Raw genomic sequence first — 18,581 nt, forward strand, 5'->3', positions numbered from 1 at the left:
GTAGATCCTGCTGAGGGAACACACAGCCTCCAGAGCCCTGGGACAAATGCAAATGCCATGAAGCAGACGGCTGGCAGAGGAGCAGGCGAATACAAGGGGAGCGATTAACTGTCTTACCCAGGCTAGGGCCGTTCACGCTAGGAGAGTCCAAAAACTGGATGTCCGAGTCGCTGCTGGTTCCGTTCACCAGAAAGAAGTAATCGTCCGTGGTGTGGCCTTCGCCGAGCTCGTCGAAATGGCAGCCCACACGCGTCCCGGCCGAGTCAAGGACGTAGTGGCTGCACTCGGACACGTTTCCATGCCTGTGACGTCCAAAAAAGACATCAAGGAGCAGCTAAGCAGTGTGTATCCTCCTGGGATTGCTCTTGATCAGTGGTTCAGTCATGTCCGACTCTCTGAGACCCCATGGACTGCAGCCCGCCAGGCTCCTCTGTCCGTGGAATTCTCCAGGCAAGAACACTGGACTGGGTTGCCATGCCCTCCTCCAGGGGGATCTTCCCAACCCAGGGATCAAACCCGCACCTCTTACATCTCCTGCATTGGCTGGAGAGTTCTTTACCACTGGCGCCACCTGGGAAGCTCACATATGTGTGTATATATATACCTACATGTTGTGTCTGTGTGTGTGTGCATGCTGTGACCTCGAAACTACTCTACTTCAGCTTCAACTATACTTCAACTGTTAAAAAATAATACAAAATTGCTAATTTCCTGACACTCTGGGACCACAGCGGGATTCACAACATGGAGCAATAGGCAGCACGAAGAAGAAAGGGAGACGGGTGTTCTCCTCTCTGGATGTTTGGACATTGTAGACTGATGTCCTCCAGTCGTAGAAGAAACATTTCTGGACTATGGGACGGGCTAAGCATTTAGCATCCAATCCCCAGGAGGAGGCCATGGCGACCCACTCCAGGATTCTTGCCTGGAGAATCCCAAGGACAGAGGAGCCTGGGTGGGCCACAGACCGAGAGGTCAAAAAGAGTCAGACACGACTGAGTGGTGAAGCATAGCAAAGCTCCAGTCTGAGGTCTCAGATTATGGCCCAGCCCACGGCTCACCCAGCATTCAGCATCAGGACCCCTGTGAGTCCCTGCTCCATGGTGGGGGGGGGGACCCTCGGCTCTCCCAGCATTCAGCATCAGGACCCCTGTGAGTCACTGCACCATGGGGGCCCATGGCTCACCCAGCATTCAGCATCAGGACCCCAGGGAGTCCCTGCACCTTAGGACAAGCCCACGGCTCACCCAGCATTCAGCATCAGGACGCTGTGAGTCCCTGCTCCATGGGGGGATCCTCGGCTTACCCAGCATTCAGCATCAGGACCCCTGTGAGTCCCTGCTCCATGGGGGCCCATGTCTCACCCAGCATTCAGCATCAGGACCCTGTGAGTCCCTGGACCATGGGACAAGCCCACGGCTCACCCAGCATTCAGCATCAGGACCCTGTGAGTCCCTGGACCATGGCTCACCTAGCATTCAGCATCAGGACCCTGTGAGTCCCTGGACCGTGGGACAAGCCCACGGCTCACCCAGCATTCAGCATCAGGACCCTGTGAGTCCCTGGACCGTGGGACAAGCCCACGGCTCACCCAGCATTCAGCATCAGGACCCTGTGAGTCCCTGCACCATGGGGCCCACGGCTCACCCAGCATTCAGCATCAGGACCCCAGCCAGGCTTACAGAGAAGTCCAGGAGTACAGCTGATACTGCACGTCTGCAGGGGCGGCCGGGCCCCGCGTCCAGCTGCAGTTCATGAGTCGGACGTTGTAGATGATGCACGAGAGGTCCTGGGCTCCGGAGCCCTCCTTGCCTGGGAAGACAAGACAGCCGGATCCTCACTGCCGGCCGAGTCATCACCGGCGCCCCGCCGGCCACGCGGACGCCGGGCACCGTCAGAAACGTGCCCAGCGGCCGCGGAGACGTCACCTGGGTTGCTAAAGGCCAGCTGGTGCGAGAAGTCCTGGCCCTCAGAGGTGGCGTTCACGGTCAGCGTGGCGCCCCTGTGCAGGACGGCGTTGGGAAACGTGCAAAAGTAGGTGTCGTTTCTGACCTGCAGGGGGCAGAAGCGAGTATGAACGTACAGCCTGTGCTATGGGCTCCCTGCGAGCGGACTCAATCCCGCGGGCGGACTCAATCCCGCGACTGTTCCAGCGACTCGGGGTCGGGTGGGGGACCCTCACGAGGACCCCCGTCTTTTTTTTATCGCCGTACAGTTAACAGACAACGTGAGATTCGTTTCAGCCGTACAACAGTGTAGTTCACAATTTTTAAAGGTTATAAAATCACATTTCGGGGCTTCCCAGGGTGGGGAAGATCCCCTGGAGGAGGAAATGGCACCCCACTCCAGTCTTCTTGCCTGGAGAATCTCATGGACAGAGGAGCCTGGCGGGGCTACCGTCCACGGGGTCGCAGAGACTTGACTAAGGCTGCAGCGACTTAGCGTGCGTGCACACACTCCGTTTTTAGTTACAATATAACACTGGTCCAGTTCCCTGTGTTGCCTCCTATATCCTTATTAGCTCATAGCGGTTTGTTCCTCTGAGTTCGTTCCTCTTATCTTCCCCTTCCCACTTCCCTCTCCCAACTGGTCACCACTAGTTCGGTCTCTGCATCTGTGAGTCTCCTTCTGTTTTGCTATATTCACCAGTCCGTGGTCTGTTTTAGATTTCACGTACAAACGATATCGTCTAATATTTGTCTTTGCCTGACGTATTTCACTCTGCATCATAGCCTCCAGTTCCATCCATGTAGCTGCAGATGGCAGCTTTGTTCTTTTTCACGGCTGAGTAATATTCCACTGCATATCCCTGCCGCATCTTCCTTATCCATTCATCTGTCAGTCGACACCTAGCTTGCTTCTGTGTCCTCGCTCTCGTGAACAGTGCTGTTGCGAAGACTGGGGTGCATGCATCTTTTCAAATTCATGCTTTGGGGATCCCCAAAACATGCCACTTTGGCCTAAAGATTATTCAGAGCTAAAAGCAGTTACGAATCAATAAATGCAGAACCCGTTGTTATCTGCACAAAAGCAGGCATAGATCTCCCTTTGTGAAGGTAGCATACACATCCGATCTTACCCATATGGGATTGAGGAGGTTGATCTTTACCAACTTAGATGGGGAAGCAGCTTCAGGGTGACCTCATAACATAACTTGTTTCTTTCTTACACTGCACTATTGCAGCTTGTGAGATTTCAGATCCTTCACCAGGGATTGGACACAGCAGTGAAAGCCAACCACAAGGAACTTAGGGAAGTTAAAGGAAGTTTAACTTAAGGAACTTAAAACCACCTTCATCTTCCATTAGTCCCCTTACATATTTCTTAATCATTTCCCCACAGTTTTTCAGCCCCAGAAACCCAAATTCCATTTTCTTTGTCCTCTGACATTTCTATAATTTATTACCTTTTGTTAAAAAGCCACACAGACTCCCTAGTCCGATCACCTCATGTCTTTTCTGCCTCGTTTATGTGAAAGTTAGAAATGTTGGGACTTTTCTGGTGATCCGTGGTTAAGACTCTGCACTTGCAGTGTAGGGGGGCCGTGCGTTCGATTCCTGGTAGGAGAGTTAAGGTGCCGTGTGACCAAAAAAAAAAGAGAGAAAGTGAATACACTGGGATGCTTTTTCTCCTGGTAATCTGGCTATTGTCCACTTCATCTGCAGACCCCCATCACTGAACCGAAGAAGATGGAGGAAATATGTTTTCCTCCCAGCCAAGAATGTTAAAGAGTGAGAGGCTCAAGAGGCATTTTACAGGGAAATTCAAGACTGACAGGGAGCAGACAGACCCACAGGACATGATCCATGAGCACCCACCTGCGGCTCTTGGCTGGTGTCGGGGTCAAGAGGCGTGACTATCGCACATGTTTGCTGAGTCACGATTCTCCGGGAATTCCAGCTTAAGATTTTTTTCCTTGAATCCAGAGTCAGGTTTACAATAGGAGATTCCTTCTCTCCTGCCATAATTAAACACAGAACAAAAATAGCAGTTAGGGAGAATCAGGGCTTCCCTGATAGCTCAGACGGTAAAGAATCCGCCTGAAATGTAGGAGACGCAGATTCTGTCCCTGGGTCGGGAAGGTCCCCTGGAGGAGGGTGTGGCAACCCACTCCAGTATCCTTGCCTGGAGAATCCCAGGGACAGAGGAGCCTGGCGGGCTACAGTCCATGGGGTCACAGAGTCGGACATCACTTAGCAACCACAAATATATTATATGAATATATTATAATGTATAAATAAATGTATAGTATATAAACATATTATGTTTATATCATAATATATAAATAAACAATAGATATCTTTATATTTATGTATTATATTAATTCTATTTCCTATATTATATTAATTCTATTTCCTATATTATATAACATACATTGTATATTATTGTGTTAAATATATTATATAATAAATATAACACAAATATATAACACATAGATTTAAATATAAGTAAATATAACTGTAAATATAACACAATATATGAGAATGCAATATATCGAAGATATGTGTATAATATTGAGAGGGTAACAGGCAGGAAGGCCAGGGCTTTCCGATCGGAGGAAACAGGCTGCAAGTGTCACAGATTTTTTCTCTCTCTCTTAAGCGGCAGGAGGAGAAAAACTAGTCATATATATATTTTTTCCTTTCTCTATACAAATTTAAAAAGAGGTTTATCCTAAAATACTGTGTTGCCAGAATGACACCTGGTTCCACCTGCACTTAACTTTTCTCAAACCTTGAGCTAACCAATGCATTTTTCTTACGGAAATGTTTGTCTTAAGCTATGTTAATGTACCATCCGTCTACCCCAGAGTCTGTCTTCAGGTCAGTTCCGCCTAATGGCTCAGAACTGACTTGAGAAACCAGCATGTTAGACTCAGATATTGTTCTCTTAATCTATGTTAATGAAACCATATATTTGTATGGGAATCTGCCTTTCTTCAAGATTCACGTCAGTCGCTTTATGGCCCGGGATGACTCACACCTGGTGCCAAGATTATCTCAAAATGCATCTTGTGGGTGAGGGGCCTGATGCCATTCTCTGAGTCTTGAGACATTTCCTTCCTTTAACTAGCAGACTGCTAGTACTCTTTCCTGGCAAATCCCGTGGACGGAGGGGCCTGGTAGGCTGCAGTCCATGAGGTCGCTAAGAGTTGGACACGACTCAGAGACTTCACTTTCACTTTTCACTTTCATGCATTGCAGAAGGAAATGGCAACCCACTCCAGTGTTCTTGCCTGGAGAATCCCAGGGACAGGGGAGCCTGGTGGGCTGCCGTCTATGGGGTTGCACAGAGTCGGACACGACTGAAGCGACTTAGCAGCAGCAGCAGCAGCAGGAGCAGCAGCAGTAACTATATAACATCCAGCTGAAGACTAGCAGGGAGGTATTCTTTCTGCCCCCTTCTGATGCCTATGTCAGAAGCTTTCTCTATCTCTTTTACACTTTAATAAAACTGTATTACACAGAAGCTCTGAGCGATCAAGCCTTGTCTCTGGCCTCAGATTGAATTCTTGTCCTGAGGCCAAGAATCCCGGCGTCTTTCCGTGGTTCAGCAACAACCTCTCAATATGTTACTATGTAAGTACAATGTAGCGAGTCACCACTTTTAAAGGTTGTAATTCATTTACAGTTATTATAAACCATGGGACATATTCCCTGCGTTTGACAATCCATCCTCATGTCTTCCCTACTTTATACCTAATAGTGTCATCTCCTGCCTCTTATAAATCCCTGCACGTCTTGCCCACCCCCACTTCCGTCTCCACACCGGGAATCACTTATCTGTCTGCTACGCCTGGGAGAAGGCTTCTTTTTTGTTACATTCACTGGTCGCTTGTATTTCTTAGATGCCACATTTAACTGACACCGCACAGTACTTGCCTTTCTCTGGAATTAGCTATTTTATTCTGATGCAGACCATTTTATTTCCTGTCTTTTATCAAATCTGTTACCACACTGCTTGTGTTTTATGTTTGGCTTTTTGGCCACGGGGCACGTGGGGGGTCTTAGCTCCCCAACCAGGGATTGAACCCACACCCTCCACATTGGAAGGAGGAGACCTAAACCACTGAAGCACCAGGGAAATACCTAAGCGAGCTGTTTTAACAAAAACAACGCAGGGACTTCCCTGATGGCTCAGATGGTAAAACATCTGTCTGCAATGTGGGAGACTCGGGTTTGATCCCTGGGTCGGGAAGATTCCCTGGAGAAGGAAATGGCGACCCACTCCAGTACTCTTGCCTAGAAAATCCTATGGACAGAGGGGTCGCAGAGTCCATGGGGTCGCAAAGAGTCGGACACGACTGAGCGACTTCACTTTCTTTCTTTCTTATGCAGGGACACTCAGGAGCCCGTGAAAGATGGTGGGCACCGTGAATCATCAGAGGGATGGAAACCCAAACTTTGGTGAAGTGCCGAGTTATCCCTATGAGATCAGCTGTGTGCTGTGCTCAGTCACTCAGTCGTGTCTGACTCTCTGCGAACCCGTGGACTATAGCCCTCGAGGCTCCTCTGTCCATGGGATTCTCCAGGCGGGAATACCGGAGTGGGTTGCCGTGCCCTCCTCCACGGGGCCTTCCCCACCCAGGGATGGAACCCAAGCGTCCAGCGTCTCCTGCATTCACAGGCGGGTTCTTTTAGTGCCACTTGAGAAGCGGTGCTACAGTGATGGCTACCTATCGTGATAATCTGAAGAACCAGAAGTTAATTGTTGCAGAGGATGCGTAGGAGCCGGACACCTCCATGCTGTCGGCGCGGATGCAAAGGCAGGGCATGATGTGTTGGTTTAACTGAGCGGCTTCCCCTTTCTGGGCATTCAGGATGGAGGAGGGGATGGGTGAGTTGTGTGTGTGTCTGGGGGTGCCACCACAAAGTGTCCGGGAGAGTCCCCTTTGAGCTGGGGACTGGAGTGAAGGAGGTGGTGCTGGACAGGTACCACCTGTCAGGACAAGCCTGCCCTGAACGAAGACATTCTCACCATCCACCTCACCTTCTCTTTTCTCTGCTTGACCTTTTCGAATGCATATAAATCTTTTAACTGGCTAAATAAAACCTCTGGACAGAGGTGACCCTGGAAGAAAGGTGCACCCATCTCCCCAGTTTGCTAAGAGGAGAGAACCCAGCTATAGCCGGGACCTAGCTCAAATGGCGAACCCTCTGAAGGTGAAGGGTTGTTCAGTCGCTCAGTCATGTCCAACTCTTTGTGACCCCACGCACTGCAGCACACCAGGCCTCCCTGTCCATCACCAACTCCTGGAGCTCACTCAAACTCATGCCCATTGAGTCCGTGATGCCATCCAACCATCTCGTCCTGTGTCGTCCCCCTCTCCTCCTGTCCTCAAACTTTCCCAGTTTCAGAGGTTTTTTTCCAATGAATCGGCTCTTGGCATCAGATGGGCAAAGGACTGGAGCGTCTCACGTCAGGTAGCGTGTTGGACGTGGTTCTGTCATGAGGTGAGGTACCTTTCCCTCTGCGGGACCTCTTTAGCGAGCTGCCTGCAATGCACAATCCATTTTGGTTCCAGGCTTATTTCACAAGAAGACTGTTTTCTTTCTCTGCCTGCTTCACAGAGAGGCTTCCCAGGGATTTTCAGGGGATTTCATTTTCAATGATGGAAAGCTGGCTTAAAACTCAACATTCAAAAAACTAGGATCATGACATCCGGTCCCATCACTTCATGGCAAATAGATGGGGAAAAAATGGAAACAGTAACAGACTTTATTTTCTTGGGCACCAAAACCACAGCGGACCGCGACTGCAGGAGTGAAATGAAAAGATGCTTGCTCCTTGGAAGGAAAGCTACGACAAAACTAGACAGCATCTTTAAAAGCAGAAACATTACTTTGCCAACAAAGGTCCGTCTAGTCAAGGCTATGGTTTTTCCAGTGGTCATGCATGGATGTGAGAGTTGGACTGTAAAGAAAGCTGAGTGCCAAAGAATTGATGCTTTCTAATTGTGGTGCTGGAGAAGACTCTTGAGAGTCCCTTGGACTGCAAGGAGATCCAACCACTCCATCCTAAAGGATCAGCCCTGGGTGTTCATTGGAAGGACTGATGCTGAAGCTGAAACTCCAATCCTTTGGCCATCTAATGGGAAGAGCTGACTCATTAGAAAAGACCCTGATGCTGGGAAAGATAGAAGGCGGGAGGAGAAGGGGACGACAGAGGATGAGATGGTTGGATGGGATCACTGACTCAATGCACATGAGTTTGAGCAAGCTCTGGGAAATATTGAAAGACAGGGAAGCCTGGTGTGCTGCAGTCCATGGGGTCATAACCGAGTGACTGAACTGAGTGACTGAACAACAACCCTAGTATAGGCAGCAAATCTGACATTCCAGCTGACTTTAGGATTTGGGGCTGGAGCTGTAGGACTCTCCCTCACCTTTGAGTCCCTGATTCTGCTGAATGATAAAGGTACCCACCTCTAGAATGATTTGTAAGAAGACCCCCTTCAGCTAGCAGCAGTGGGAGGTACTCAGGTCATGAGAGATTTTGTCCTTTCAGGGGTTAGGAAGGCGGCAGCCCTCACCACATCACGGACTCCCCAGCGTTGGAAGCCTAGCTGGCACTTACCCAGGATCGTGGAGCGTGCTGAGTTCAGGAGTACCAGGAGGATTACGAAATCCAGCAGGACCACCATGCTGCAGATCTGAAGCTGGACCTAAACCTCCAGACAGGAGACAGCAGTTCAGAAAACGGATTGCAGTCGAGGCAGGAGGACTTCCTTCTTAGCACAACCTCCAGGCAGTTGTTGGGAACCAGAACCTGGCTGCCAGAGCCTTTGTGAGTAAACAGACAATGTTGCCTCATATCCCAAAGTGGCTGCCATAGGCCTGCATTCTCATTACACATCCCTTCTTCTGTTCACTGGTGGCCTCACCTCTTCCACCTCTCTAAAGGGTTTTTGGTTTGTTCATATGTCCCTATGTGGTCAGCAATATTCCATCAGAGCACAGTGTGAGGTTATCATCCTGCTTGTACACCTCTGGGTTAGCTGGCATGATCAGATTCCATTTTTCTAAAGTTTTTTACTGGAAGATAATTGCTTTGCAAAATTCTGTGCTAGCTTCTGCCATACATCAACGTGAGAGTCCCTTTTAACTTCTGTTTGAAACTCTATCGAAAGCATCAAAAAATTTAACGCATATTCATGATGACAAGTCTCAGCAAACTGGGATTAAAGAAACATTTAATGGGCTCTACCCAACCTGTTTTTCTCCCTTCAGCCCACTACCACTGGTCCACATTACTGCTGCTGAGAGGTATACTCGGGAGTGGCTAATCAATATTATTTTAAGCTGATCCTCTCCTAAGTGGTCAGTGAGGGTCTGGAGAGGTGACACCCCCAGTGAAAAGAAGGGATGTATGATGAGGATGCTGGGTCCACAGCATCCACTTTGGGGCATGAGGCAACTGTCTGTCCCTGAGTCAGACACCCTGTTTCTTCCATTTTCTTCTGCTTGCAAAGGCCCCTGCAGGTAGGAACACTCCCAGCAACAACCTAGGGGATAAACCATGCCTTAGGAAGATCAGCTCATTGCTACTAAACACCTCCCCTTTGAGAAAACTGTTCCTTTCACCAGGGCAGCAAGAAAAAAAAAAAAGTCTCTAAGAAGTCCTAGAACATTCTGATGGAGGTTCTTTTTATGTTTGGTGATTACAGGGCTGGGTTTTGTGCATTTGAGTAGAATTTTTTTTTTTCCTCTGATGTCTTCATGACTCTATGAACACAAAGAGATGGGCACGCCCTTGCTGGCTGCACAGAGGTGATCAGGAGGGAAGCTGCAGTCGACCTGCCCGACAATGAAACATCTTTGCAGGAGGAGCTGATAGCAGCCAGGAGGCCACCAACCGCATGGGGCGCAAGGACCCTCGGCATTTCGGCTTCCTCTCGGGGACGGCTGCCAACCTCCTTTGGAGACAAATTCATCTCTGTGTGTGCGGAAGTTCCCTGAAACGTCTCTGACCATCATCACCTCACCCGCCACCTGTTTCCTGAACATCTCCATGAAGTCAACTGCCTCCCGGGCCATTTTTGCCACAAACGCTCATTTCTTTCCTTTCTTCCTTCTTTCTTTCCTTCCTTATTTGGCTGAGCTGGGTGTTAGTTGCCACACGTGGGGTCTAGTCCCCTGACCATGGATGGAACCCACGGCCCCTGCATTGGGAATGCGGAATCTCAGACACTTGGCCACCAGCGAAGTCCCAGACCCTCACCTCTTCTGCGTAGTCACTCAGTCGTGTCCGACTCTTTGCAACTCCATGGACTGTAGCCCCGCCGGGCTCCTCTGTCCATGGGATTTCCAAGACAAGACTACTGGAGGTGGGAGGGCTGACATTTTCTACCCCAAGGGATCTTCCCGACCCAGGCATCGAACCCACACTTCCTGTGTCTCCTGTGTTGGCAGGCAGATTCTTCATTCACAGAACCATCGGGGAAGCCCCTCACTTCTTATCCGTGGAAAAACATCTCCATCTGTATTTTTTTTTTCATCTGTATTTCTAAGTCGTGATGGGGACGCTTTGAAAAATAACCCCGGCATCTTGACCTCCCCCAAAACAAGGAATTGTCATAAAGTGAGTTCTGAAGATGGACTCAGTCTGGAGCCCATCCACTTTCTTCCTGTGGTTCCCTCGTGTGTGTGGATGCTCAGCTGTATCCGACTCTTTGCGACCACGGGGACTGTAGTCTGCCAGGCTCCTCCGTCCAGGGAATTTTCCAGGCGAGAATACCAGAGTGGCTTGCCATTTGCTTCTCCACCCAAGGAACCTAAAAGTCCCCACTGATGGGGACCCAGATGGCTCCCAGATGCTTCTCAGCGCAAGGCACGGAAAGGCTTCCTGGGGGAATCTGACGGTGGTCCAGCGATGACGACTCCGCACACGTACTGCGGAGCATCTGGGTTCGATCTGAGATCCGACGAGCTGCGAGATTAGGAGGTTAAAAAAAAAAAAAAGCTTCGCTTGCTTCTGAGCACAGGCTGACATTCCCCGCCACTTCTGTTAACTTTCATGAGGACAGAGTGAAGGTGATCTCACTTCTGTGCTTCCTGGGGGAGAGACGCCCCCCATACCCTCACTGGGCATCACCAGGAGCTGGGTCAGAGGGAGCTGTGTCCCCACCGAGGGTCTGTGTCCCCAGCGAGACCAAAGGGGATGGGAGTGGAAATCAGTCCCGTGCATCTTGTCCCGTGAGAACAAAACCGTCAAGGACTTCATAGCTTAAAGACACCCGCAAAGGAAATATTTCACAGGTAGATAGTGTGGGGTAGAATTCACCTCCAATGGGGGAGACCCAGGTTCGATCCCTGGGTCGGGAAGATCCCCTGGAGGAGGGCATGGCAACCCACTGCAGTCTTCTTGCCTGGAGAATCCCATGGACAGAGGAGCCTGGCGGGGTTACAGTCCATGGGGCTGCAAAGAGTCGGACACGACTTGGTGACTAAGCACACACACAGATAACGCGGCATGCACAGGAGTCAGACCCCACCAGCTGGTGACTCCCCGCCACGTCAGTCGGAAATGCAGAAGACTCAGTGTCACCCTTCCCTTCCCGAAGCTCGGGGTGGCCTGACCTTCACCCCGGTAGCTCCCTTCTCCAGCCTCCCCCGGGATGAGGCCGTCTCTCCCGGACTCCGATCTCCCATCCCATCACAAACCCATGCGGTCAGAGGATCCTACCAGCCAGAGCAAACCCCACTAAAGATGGAGGAAGTGTCCACTTACCGGTCCGTCTACTTTCTGAATCGTTCTTCCCCGACTGTCCGAATCTGGGGCTCCTTGAAGCCACTGTCCTGCCCGCCCGGGGTACGCGGCGGGTGGGCACTCCTGGACGCCTTGGTAGCAGGTTCCCTGGGTGGGGGGAGGCCCCCAATTCCCTTCTGGATGTAGGATTTGGGGGGCAGGTATGACAAAGAGCCTGAGTCTGGTCCTCCCCACGAGCACGCTCTCTCCTTCTCTCTTTAATGGAGCCTCCCCAGGTCAGCAATTGCAGAAATAATCTCTTATCAGCAGAGCCTTCATCGTCACTGAGTGACCAGCCCGCGTTTATCATCTCAGGGAACAGGAAGTATCATAACACAGTCCGTGTTCTCTCTCAAGCATGTAGCCTGACCCTCAGTTTTTTTTGTTTTGTTTAATCGACCTCCCAAGGTTCCTCTTTTAGCAGCAGGGGACTAGATGGCCACTTGGCTTTCCTGCATCTTCTGGTCAGGGGTGGCGGGGTGGCGGGGGTCACTGGGGTGTTGGCTCGTGTTCCCGTGTTTGGGAAACTGGCATCTCCTTAGAGCATTGTCTACATCCACTGGGAGCTGGTTCCCTTTCAGCTCGGAAGCTCTGCCAGAGGCTGTGACTGGCTCTTGCCCGGGTCTGTGTCCCCCAGGGGCCTGGGGGCAGAGGGAGGGATGAACTGAGCTGACTTTCAGTCCATTTCTCCCTAAGGAAGGACTCACACCCGTTTGCTATGAAGTGTTAGTCACTCAGTCGAGACCGACTCTCTGCGACCCCACGGACTGAAGCCCACCAGACTGTGTCCACTGTTTCCCCATCTGTTTCCCATGAAGTGATGGGACCAGATGCCATGACCTTCGTTTTCTGAATGCTGAGTTTTAAGCGAGCTTTTTCACTCTCCTGTTTCACTGTCATTAAGAGGCTCTTTAGTTCTTCGTTTTCTGCCATAAGGGTGGGGTCATCTGCATATCGGAGGTGATTGATAATTTTCCCGGCAATCTTGATTCCAGCTTGTGCTTCTTCCAGTCCAGCATTTCTCATGATGTACTCTGCATAGAAGTTAAATAATCAGGGTGACAATATACAGCCTTGACGAACTCCTTTTCCTATTTGGAACCAGTCTGTTGTTCCATGTCCAGTTCTAACTGTTGCTTCCTGACCTGCATACAGGTTTCTCAGGACGCAGGTCAGGTGATCTGGCATTCCCATCCCTTTAAGAATTCTCCAGTTTGTTGGGAGCCACACCATCAAAGGTGTAGTCAATGAGGCAGAAGTAGATGAAGATGTGATTGGAAAACGTCTGCTCTGGCCCAGAGGCTCCGGGGGAAATGGCAACCCACTCCAGTGTTCTTGCCTGGAGAATCCCAGGGACGGCTGAGCCTGGTGGGCTGCCATCTATGGGGTCGCACAGAGTCGGACACGACTGAAGCAACTTAGCAGCAGCAGCAGCAATGGTGCGACCTGCCCTAGGCCTGCAGGATTCTGTGTGGGACCTGACTCAGGGGAGGAGACAGAGGAGGCGCGGAGGCCGTGGATCTGTGAGTCCATGTGCTTCTTCCAGCTCTGACGCGGCACAAGCACCCACAGAAGTACCAGGGATGCCTAAGGTGGCCCCCAGAGCCAGCAGGCACCACCCACCGCAGAGGCCATCCCCCTGTGTCTCAGACAGACAGAGAGACGGGGCTCTCCGGGACCCTGAGGCCCTAACCAGCCAGCCACTGCCACTGCGGGCTCGTCTGGGAGAGAGAGAGAGAGAGACAGAGAGACACAGCCGGAAACTGTGCCAGTTGGCGGCGGCTCGGTTTGTACTGCGGTTCCGCCCACAAACGCCCACACACGCCATTTCCTGAAGTCTCACTTTTCCGTCTTAACTTCTGGGTTTCATCACCTAAAAGACCGACTCTGCTGCAGAACTCTGCGGCTTTTGCTGCAGAAGACCCTGATAACGCTTTGTAGATATCGGTTGTTTTCTCCCTCCTGGCTTCAGTAATGATATCCTATGACCGCCGTGTGCGCATTCGCTCAGCCGTGTCTGACGCGCCGCCGCCCCGTGGACTGCAGCCCGCCGGGCTCCTCTATCCCCGGGATTCTCTAGGTAAGAACACGGGAGTGGGTTGCCATGCGCTCCTCTGGGTGATCTTCCCTCTCCTGTGTCTCCTGCATTGGCAGGTGGATTATTACTAATGCGTTTTATTTTTTCACATTTTTGGCTTTTCAGATACACCTAGCCGGAGGCACAGAGTGCCCGTGGACCTCTCCTCCACCTCCCCTATTTTTCCGTGAGCCCCCTACTATGAACATCCTGCAGCAGGCAAGAGGTGCATCTGTTCCCGTGGACACGTGGACAGGGAGACACTGCTATCAGTGGGATGTGCCGTACATATTCCTGGGGTGGTCCGTTCATGCGTCCATCTGTCCAGGTGACAGCCCCATTCATTCACACACTTCCCCCAGGGGGTGGCTGGGAACAGATTTTGTACGTGTGACTCAAGTTCACAGGCAGCTGGCTTGAAGCAAAGAGAAGAGGCTCCAGGGGTGATGGCCTTGTCTAATCAGGAGCAAAGAAAACACTCCATGTAGTGGTGGGGCCTCATCTAATCAGGTGAAGGGTTTTTTAAAATGGGGGGTTTGAAGCACAGAGAAGAAGCTCCATGTGGTGGTGGGCCTCGTCTAATCAGGTGAAGAGACCTTTTTTTTTTTTTTAATTTGGCCGCACTGCACACCATTTGGGATCTTAGTTCCCTGACTGGGGATCGAAATGTCGCCCCTTGCACGTTTCAAAGCAGTGAGTCATAACCACGGGACCACTGGAGAATTCCAGCTAAACTCTTAAAAGCCGACACTGAGGGTTTCCCAGAGAAGATGAAATTCTGTCTCCAGACCGCAGTGTCAACTCCTGGGTGTCCAGCCTGGACCCCTGACCTGCGGACTTCAGAGTCACCAGCCCCACAATCACACAAGCCAATTCCTTGAAATCAGTGTCTCTCCATCCTTATGCATATCTATCACCACATGTGTCTACCTTTCTCCAGATAGATAGGTGTAGCTGTATCTCTTTCTATATATAGATAGATATCTGTATATCTATCTCCGTGTATATACAGTTGGCCCTCCATGGCCCTGGGTTCTGCACTTGTGGGTGTGGAGGGCCAGCTATATAAGATTCTCTCTCTCCCTATATACATCTATATGCTAATGCTAAGTCACTTCAGTCGTGTCTGACTCCGTGCGACCCCATAGACGGCAGCCCGCCAGGCCTCCCTGTCCCTGGGATTCTCTAGACAAGAACACTGGAGTGGGTGGCCATTTCCTCCTCCAATGCATAAAAGTGAAAAGTGAAAGTCAAGTCGCTCAGTCATGTCCTACTCTTAGTGACCCCATGGACTGCAGCCCACCAGGCTCCTCCGTCCATGGGATTTTCCAGGCAAGAGTACTGGAGTGGGGTGCCATTGCCATCTATATCTACCATCTACCTACCTACAGTCTACTTACCCGTCTATCGTCTCTGTCTACCTGTCCATCTATCTGTCTCCCCATTGGTCCATCTATCATCTGGGTCTACCTCCCGATTATCTGTCTGTGTACCTGTTTGTCTATCTGTCCATCTACCATCTGTATCCGTCATCTATATCTACCTTGTGCCTATCACGTCTATTTGCCTACTTATTTATCTATCATCTCTATTAACTATTTGCCTATCTATCATCTCTACCTACCTATCTGTCTACCTATTTATCATCTAAGGAAATGGCAATCCACTCCAGCACTCTTGCCTGGAAAATCCCACGGACGGAGGAGCCTGATAGGCTACAGTCCACGGGGTCGCAGAGTTGGACACGACTGAGCGACTTCACTTTCACTTTCTACCTATACATTTATCATCTCTATTTGCCTATCTGTCTACCTACTTATCTACCATCTCTACCTACCTGTCTGTCTATCTATCATCTCTCTCTCTCTACCATCTCTCTCTATCCGTCTCCCTACCAATCTGTCTATCCCATCTGTCCACCCATCTATCACAAATCTCCATCCTGTTCATCTTATTTCTCTAGCAAACTCTGACTGCTACAGTTTCCCTGCCACTGTGAGCGGACCTGACCCACCAGCAAGGGTGTGGCTGAGCCTTCAGTGGTCTGCAGGTGGGAGATCAGTCCTGAATATTCATTGCTAGGACTGATGCTGAAGCTGAAACTCCAATACTTTGGCCACCTGATGCGAAGAGCTGACTCATTTGAAAAGACCCTTTTGCTGGGAAAGATTGAAGAGAAGGGGACGACAGAAGATGAGATGGCTGGATGGCATCACCGACTCTATGGACATGAGTTTGAGTAAATTCCGGGAGTTGGTGATGGACAGGGAGGTCTGGCGTGCTGTGATCCATGGGCTCGAGAAGAGTCAAACACGACTCAGCAACTGAATAACAAGGAAGAAGCTGCAAGTTGGAGGGAACTTCAAATTCAAAGACCAATGTCACTCACACGCAATCCACTTCCTCCTCCTCCACGTGACATGTTCTCAGCTTCTTCCCTGGGAGGTGGCTCCCTCGGGGTGGGAACTATTCTCTGCCTCCCTCCCTCTCCTGGACTGTAACAGCCCACCAGGCTCCTCCGTCCATGACATTTCCCAGACAAGAATACTGGAACAGCAACCCACTGCAGTGTTCCTGCCTGGAGAATCCCATGGACAGAGGAGCCTGGTGGGCCACAGTCCATGGGGTCGCAGAGAGTCTGACGCGACTGAGTGACTAATGCACACACACTCCCCTCCCAGCGCCCACTCCCCCCCAGCCCCCAAGGATCCCATGATGCAGAAACGGACCCTGCTCCATGCATCCATGCCAGGTAACTCGATCCTAAATGAGCGCATCAGCTGTCTATTTAAGGACACAACTCAGCCAGCTGCAGAGCCTCCCCGAGAGGGGCCCCCAGGAAGCACATGCTTGCTCTGAGCCCTCCCGCACGGAGAGGACCCAGGTGGTGGCTGGGGTCGCCAGGACCGACCCCACCAGCCCAGCTGCGCCAGCTTCCTCATCCTCCCGGGCACCACTGTTAGACACCAGTTCCCGAGACTCTCAACTCCACGGTCGCTGGTTCCTGCAGGGCCGTCGTGGTGCAAACCACAGGTCTGGGAGGGTACACAGCTGCCTCCTGGGCGGCAGAGACGGAACAGCTGGGCTGGCACCCTCAGTGCCAAGCGGGAGCCTGGGAGGAGGCCTTCTGGGGGGACAGGATGGGGAGGGGGGTTGGGGGCATCAGATCCTCCGTGCCAAGGGCGTCCGGTTGAAGAACTGTTTTCTTTTTCTTACTAGAATAACCTTCTTGCTGTCATTCAGTCCTTCACTTGTGTCTGACTCTCCGAGACCCCACGGACTGTAGCCCCCAAGGCTCCTCTGTCCATGGGATTCTCCAGGCAAGAATACCAGAGTGGGCAGCCATTTCCTCCTCCAGGGGATCTTCCTGACCCAGGGATCGAACCCATGTGTCCTGCATTGGCAGGCACATTCTTGGCCAGGGAGTCACCTGGGAAGCCTCTAGAGTGACTTTACATTACATTTCTTTTAAATTTTAAAGTATAGTTTCCCTGGTAGCTCAGTGGTAAAGAATCCGCCTGCCAAGGCAGGAGACAGAGGTATGATGCTTGGGAAGATCCCCTGGTGGAGAGCATGGCAGCCCACTCCAGTATTCTTGCCTGGAGAGTCCCATGGACAGAGGAGGCTGGTGGGCTACGGCCCATGGGGTTGCAGAGACTCGGATACGACTGAGCGACTGAGCACATGGCTGGCTTACAACACTGCATTCGTTTCAGGGGTACAGAAAACTGATTCCCTTATGGAGACATACATTTTTTCAGACCCCTTTTCATTATACTGTCTGACATGATATGGAACATGATTATCTGATTCCCTGAGGTATACCATAAATCTCTGTTGCCTATCTATTTTACATGTAACACCTTACATCCGTTAATCAATTTGCATTTCACACTTTTAACCCCAAACATCTAAATTACCCTGCCCCTCCCCTCCACGAACCCTACCTTCCTTTCCCCATTGGCAACCATCCTTTTGGGATCTAAAAAAATAAAATACAAGGAACTTGTGTACAAACAGAAGCAGACCAACAGACGCAAATAGCTCATGTTTCCCGAGTTCTGGAACATCCACGTGTTAAAATGGCACAGCTGTTGTGTCCAGATCATTTCTAGCCCCGGTGGGTTTTCACCTGGCTGTGTGTCAGCTTCCAGGTCACTTTCCAGCATGAAAAATCGGCTCCTCAAGGCTTCTGATCCCAGTCTCTTCAGACCCCTCCTGGGAAGGGGGGTCCCAGGCAGCCCAGACTTCTGACCAACCAGCTTATAAGTCAGGCTTCCCAAGACCCCCTCCGTGGGGCTTGGTAATTGGCTAAAATGGCTGACAAAGCTCACAAAAAGACCAGAGTTTAAAAAAAAAAAAAAAGGCTTTGCCGGATTGTGCAAATAGTATACGACTCAGCTGGTTTTGGTGGAGGATTCCAGGGGAATGGGAGAGATGCACAGCACATGTTATGAGGGGGTGGGAGGGTCAGGGGAAAAAGGGGCCTCCATGCCCAGAGGGTGACGTTTGAATCTGCAGGTCTGGGGATGGCTCCCGGCTCAGCCATCACGGCCGCTCAGCGAAGCTCCCCTCTTTGGGACCCTGTGCGGTGGACAGAAAAATGTGCCCAAGGATGTCTGCATCCCCTCCCCGTGTGGTGGACAGAATAACATCCCCAATGATATCCTAAATCCTGGAACCCACAAACAGGTTGCCTTCTGACACAAGGAAGTTAAGTTAACAGCGGTGATGAATGCCAGAGATGGAGACTGGG

General features: G+C 51.0%; 1 protein-coding gene across 17 annotated transcripts in view; it reads right to left on the reverse strand.

Moving 5' to 3' along the window:
• The window catches only part of CSF2RA (colony stimulating factor 2 receptor subunit alpha), a 66,711-nt gene that overhangs the window by 13,609 nt on the left and 34,521 nt on the right, over positions 1–18,581 (reverse strand). For 10 of the 17 annotated variants that reach the window (XM_070785269.1, XM_070785267.1, XM_070785265.1 and 7 more), the window contains 5 exons: positions 8,578–8,665; positions 3,819–3,958; positions 1,929–2,052; positions 1,683–1,812; positions 118–302 (listed from right to left, as the gene is read on the reverse strand). In XM_070785269.1, coding sequence (XP_070641370.1) covers positions 118–302; positions 1,683–1,812; positions 1,929–2,052; positions 3,819–3,958; positions 8,578–8,665 — 667 coding nt within the window. The other 7 variants (XR_011565455.1, XR_011565456.1, XR_011565457.1 and 4 more) reach the window with 7 other exon arrangements.

The sequence above is a fragment of the Bos indicus genome, chromosome X (genome assembly GCF_029378745.1).
Source record: "Bos indicus isolate NIAB-ARS_2022 breed Sahiwal x Tharparkar chromosome X, NIAB-ARS_B.indTharparkar_mat_pri_1.0, whole genome shotgun sequence".
Lineage (NCBI taxonomy): Eukaryota > Metazoa > Chordata > Mammalia > Artiodactyla > Bovidae > Bos > Bos indicus.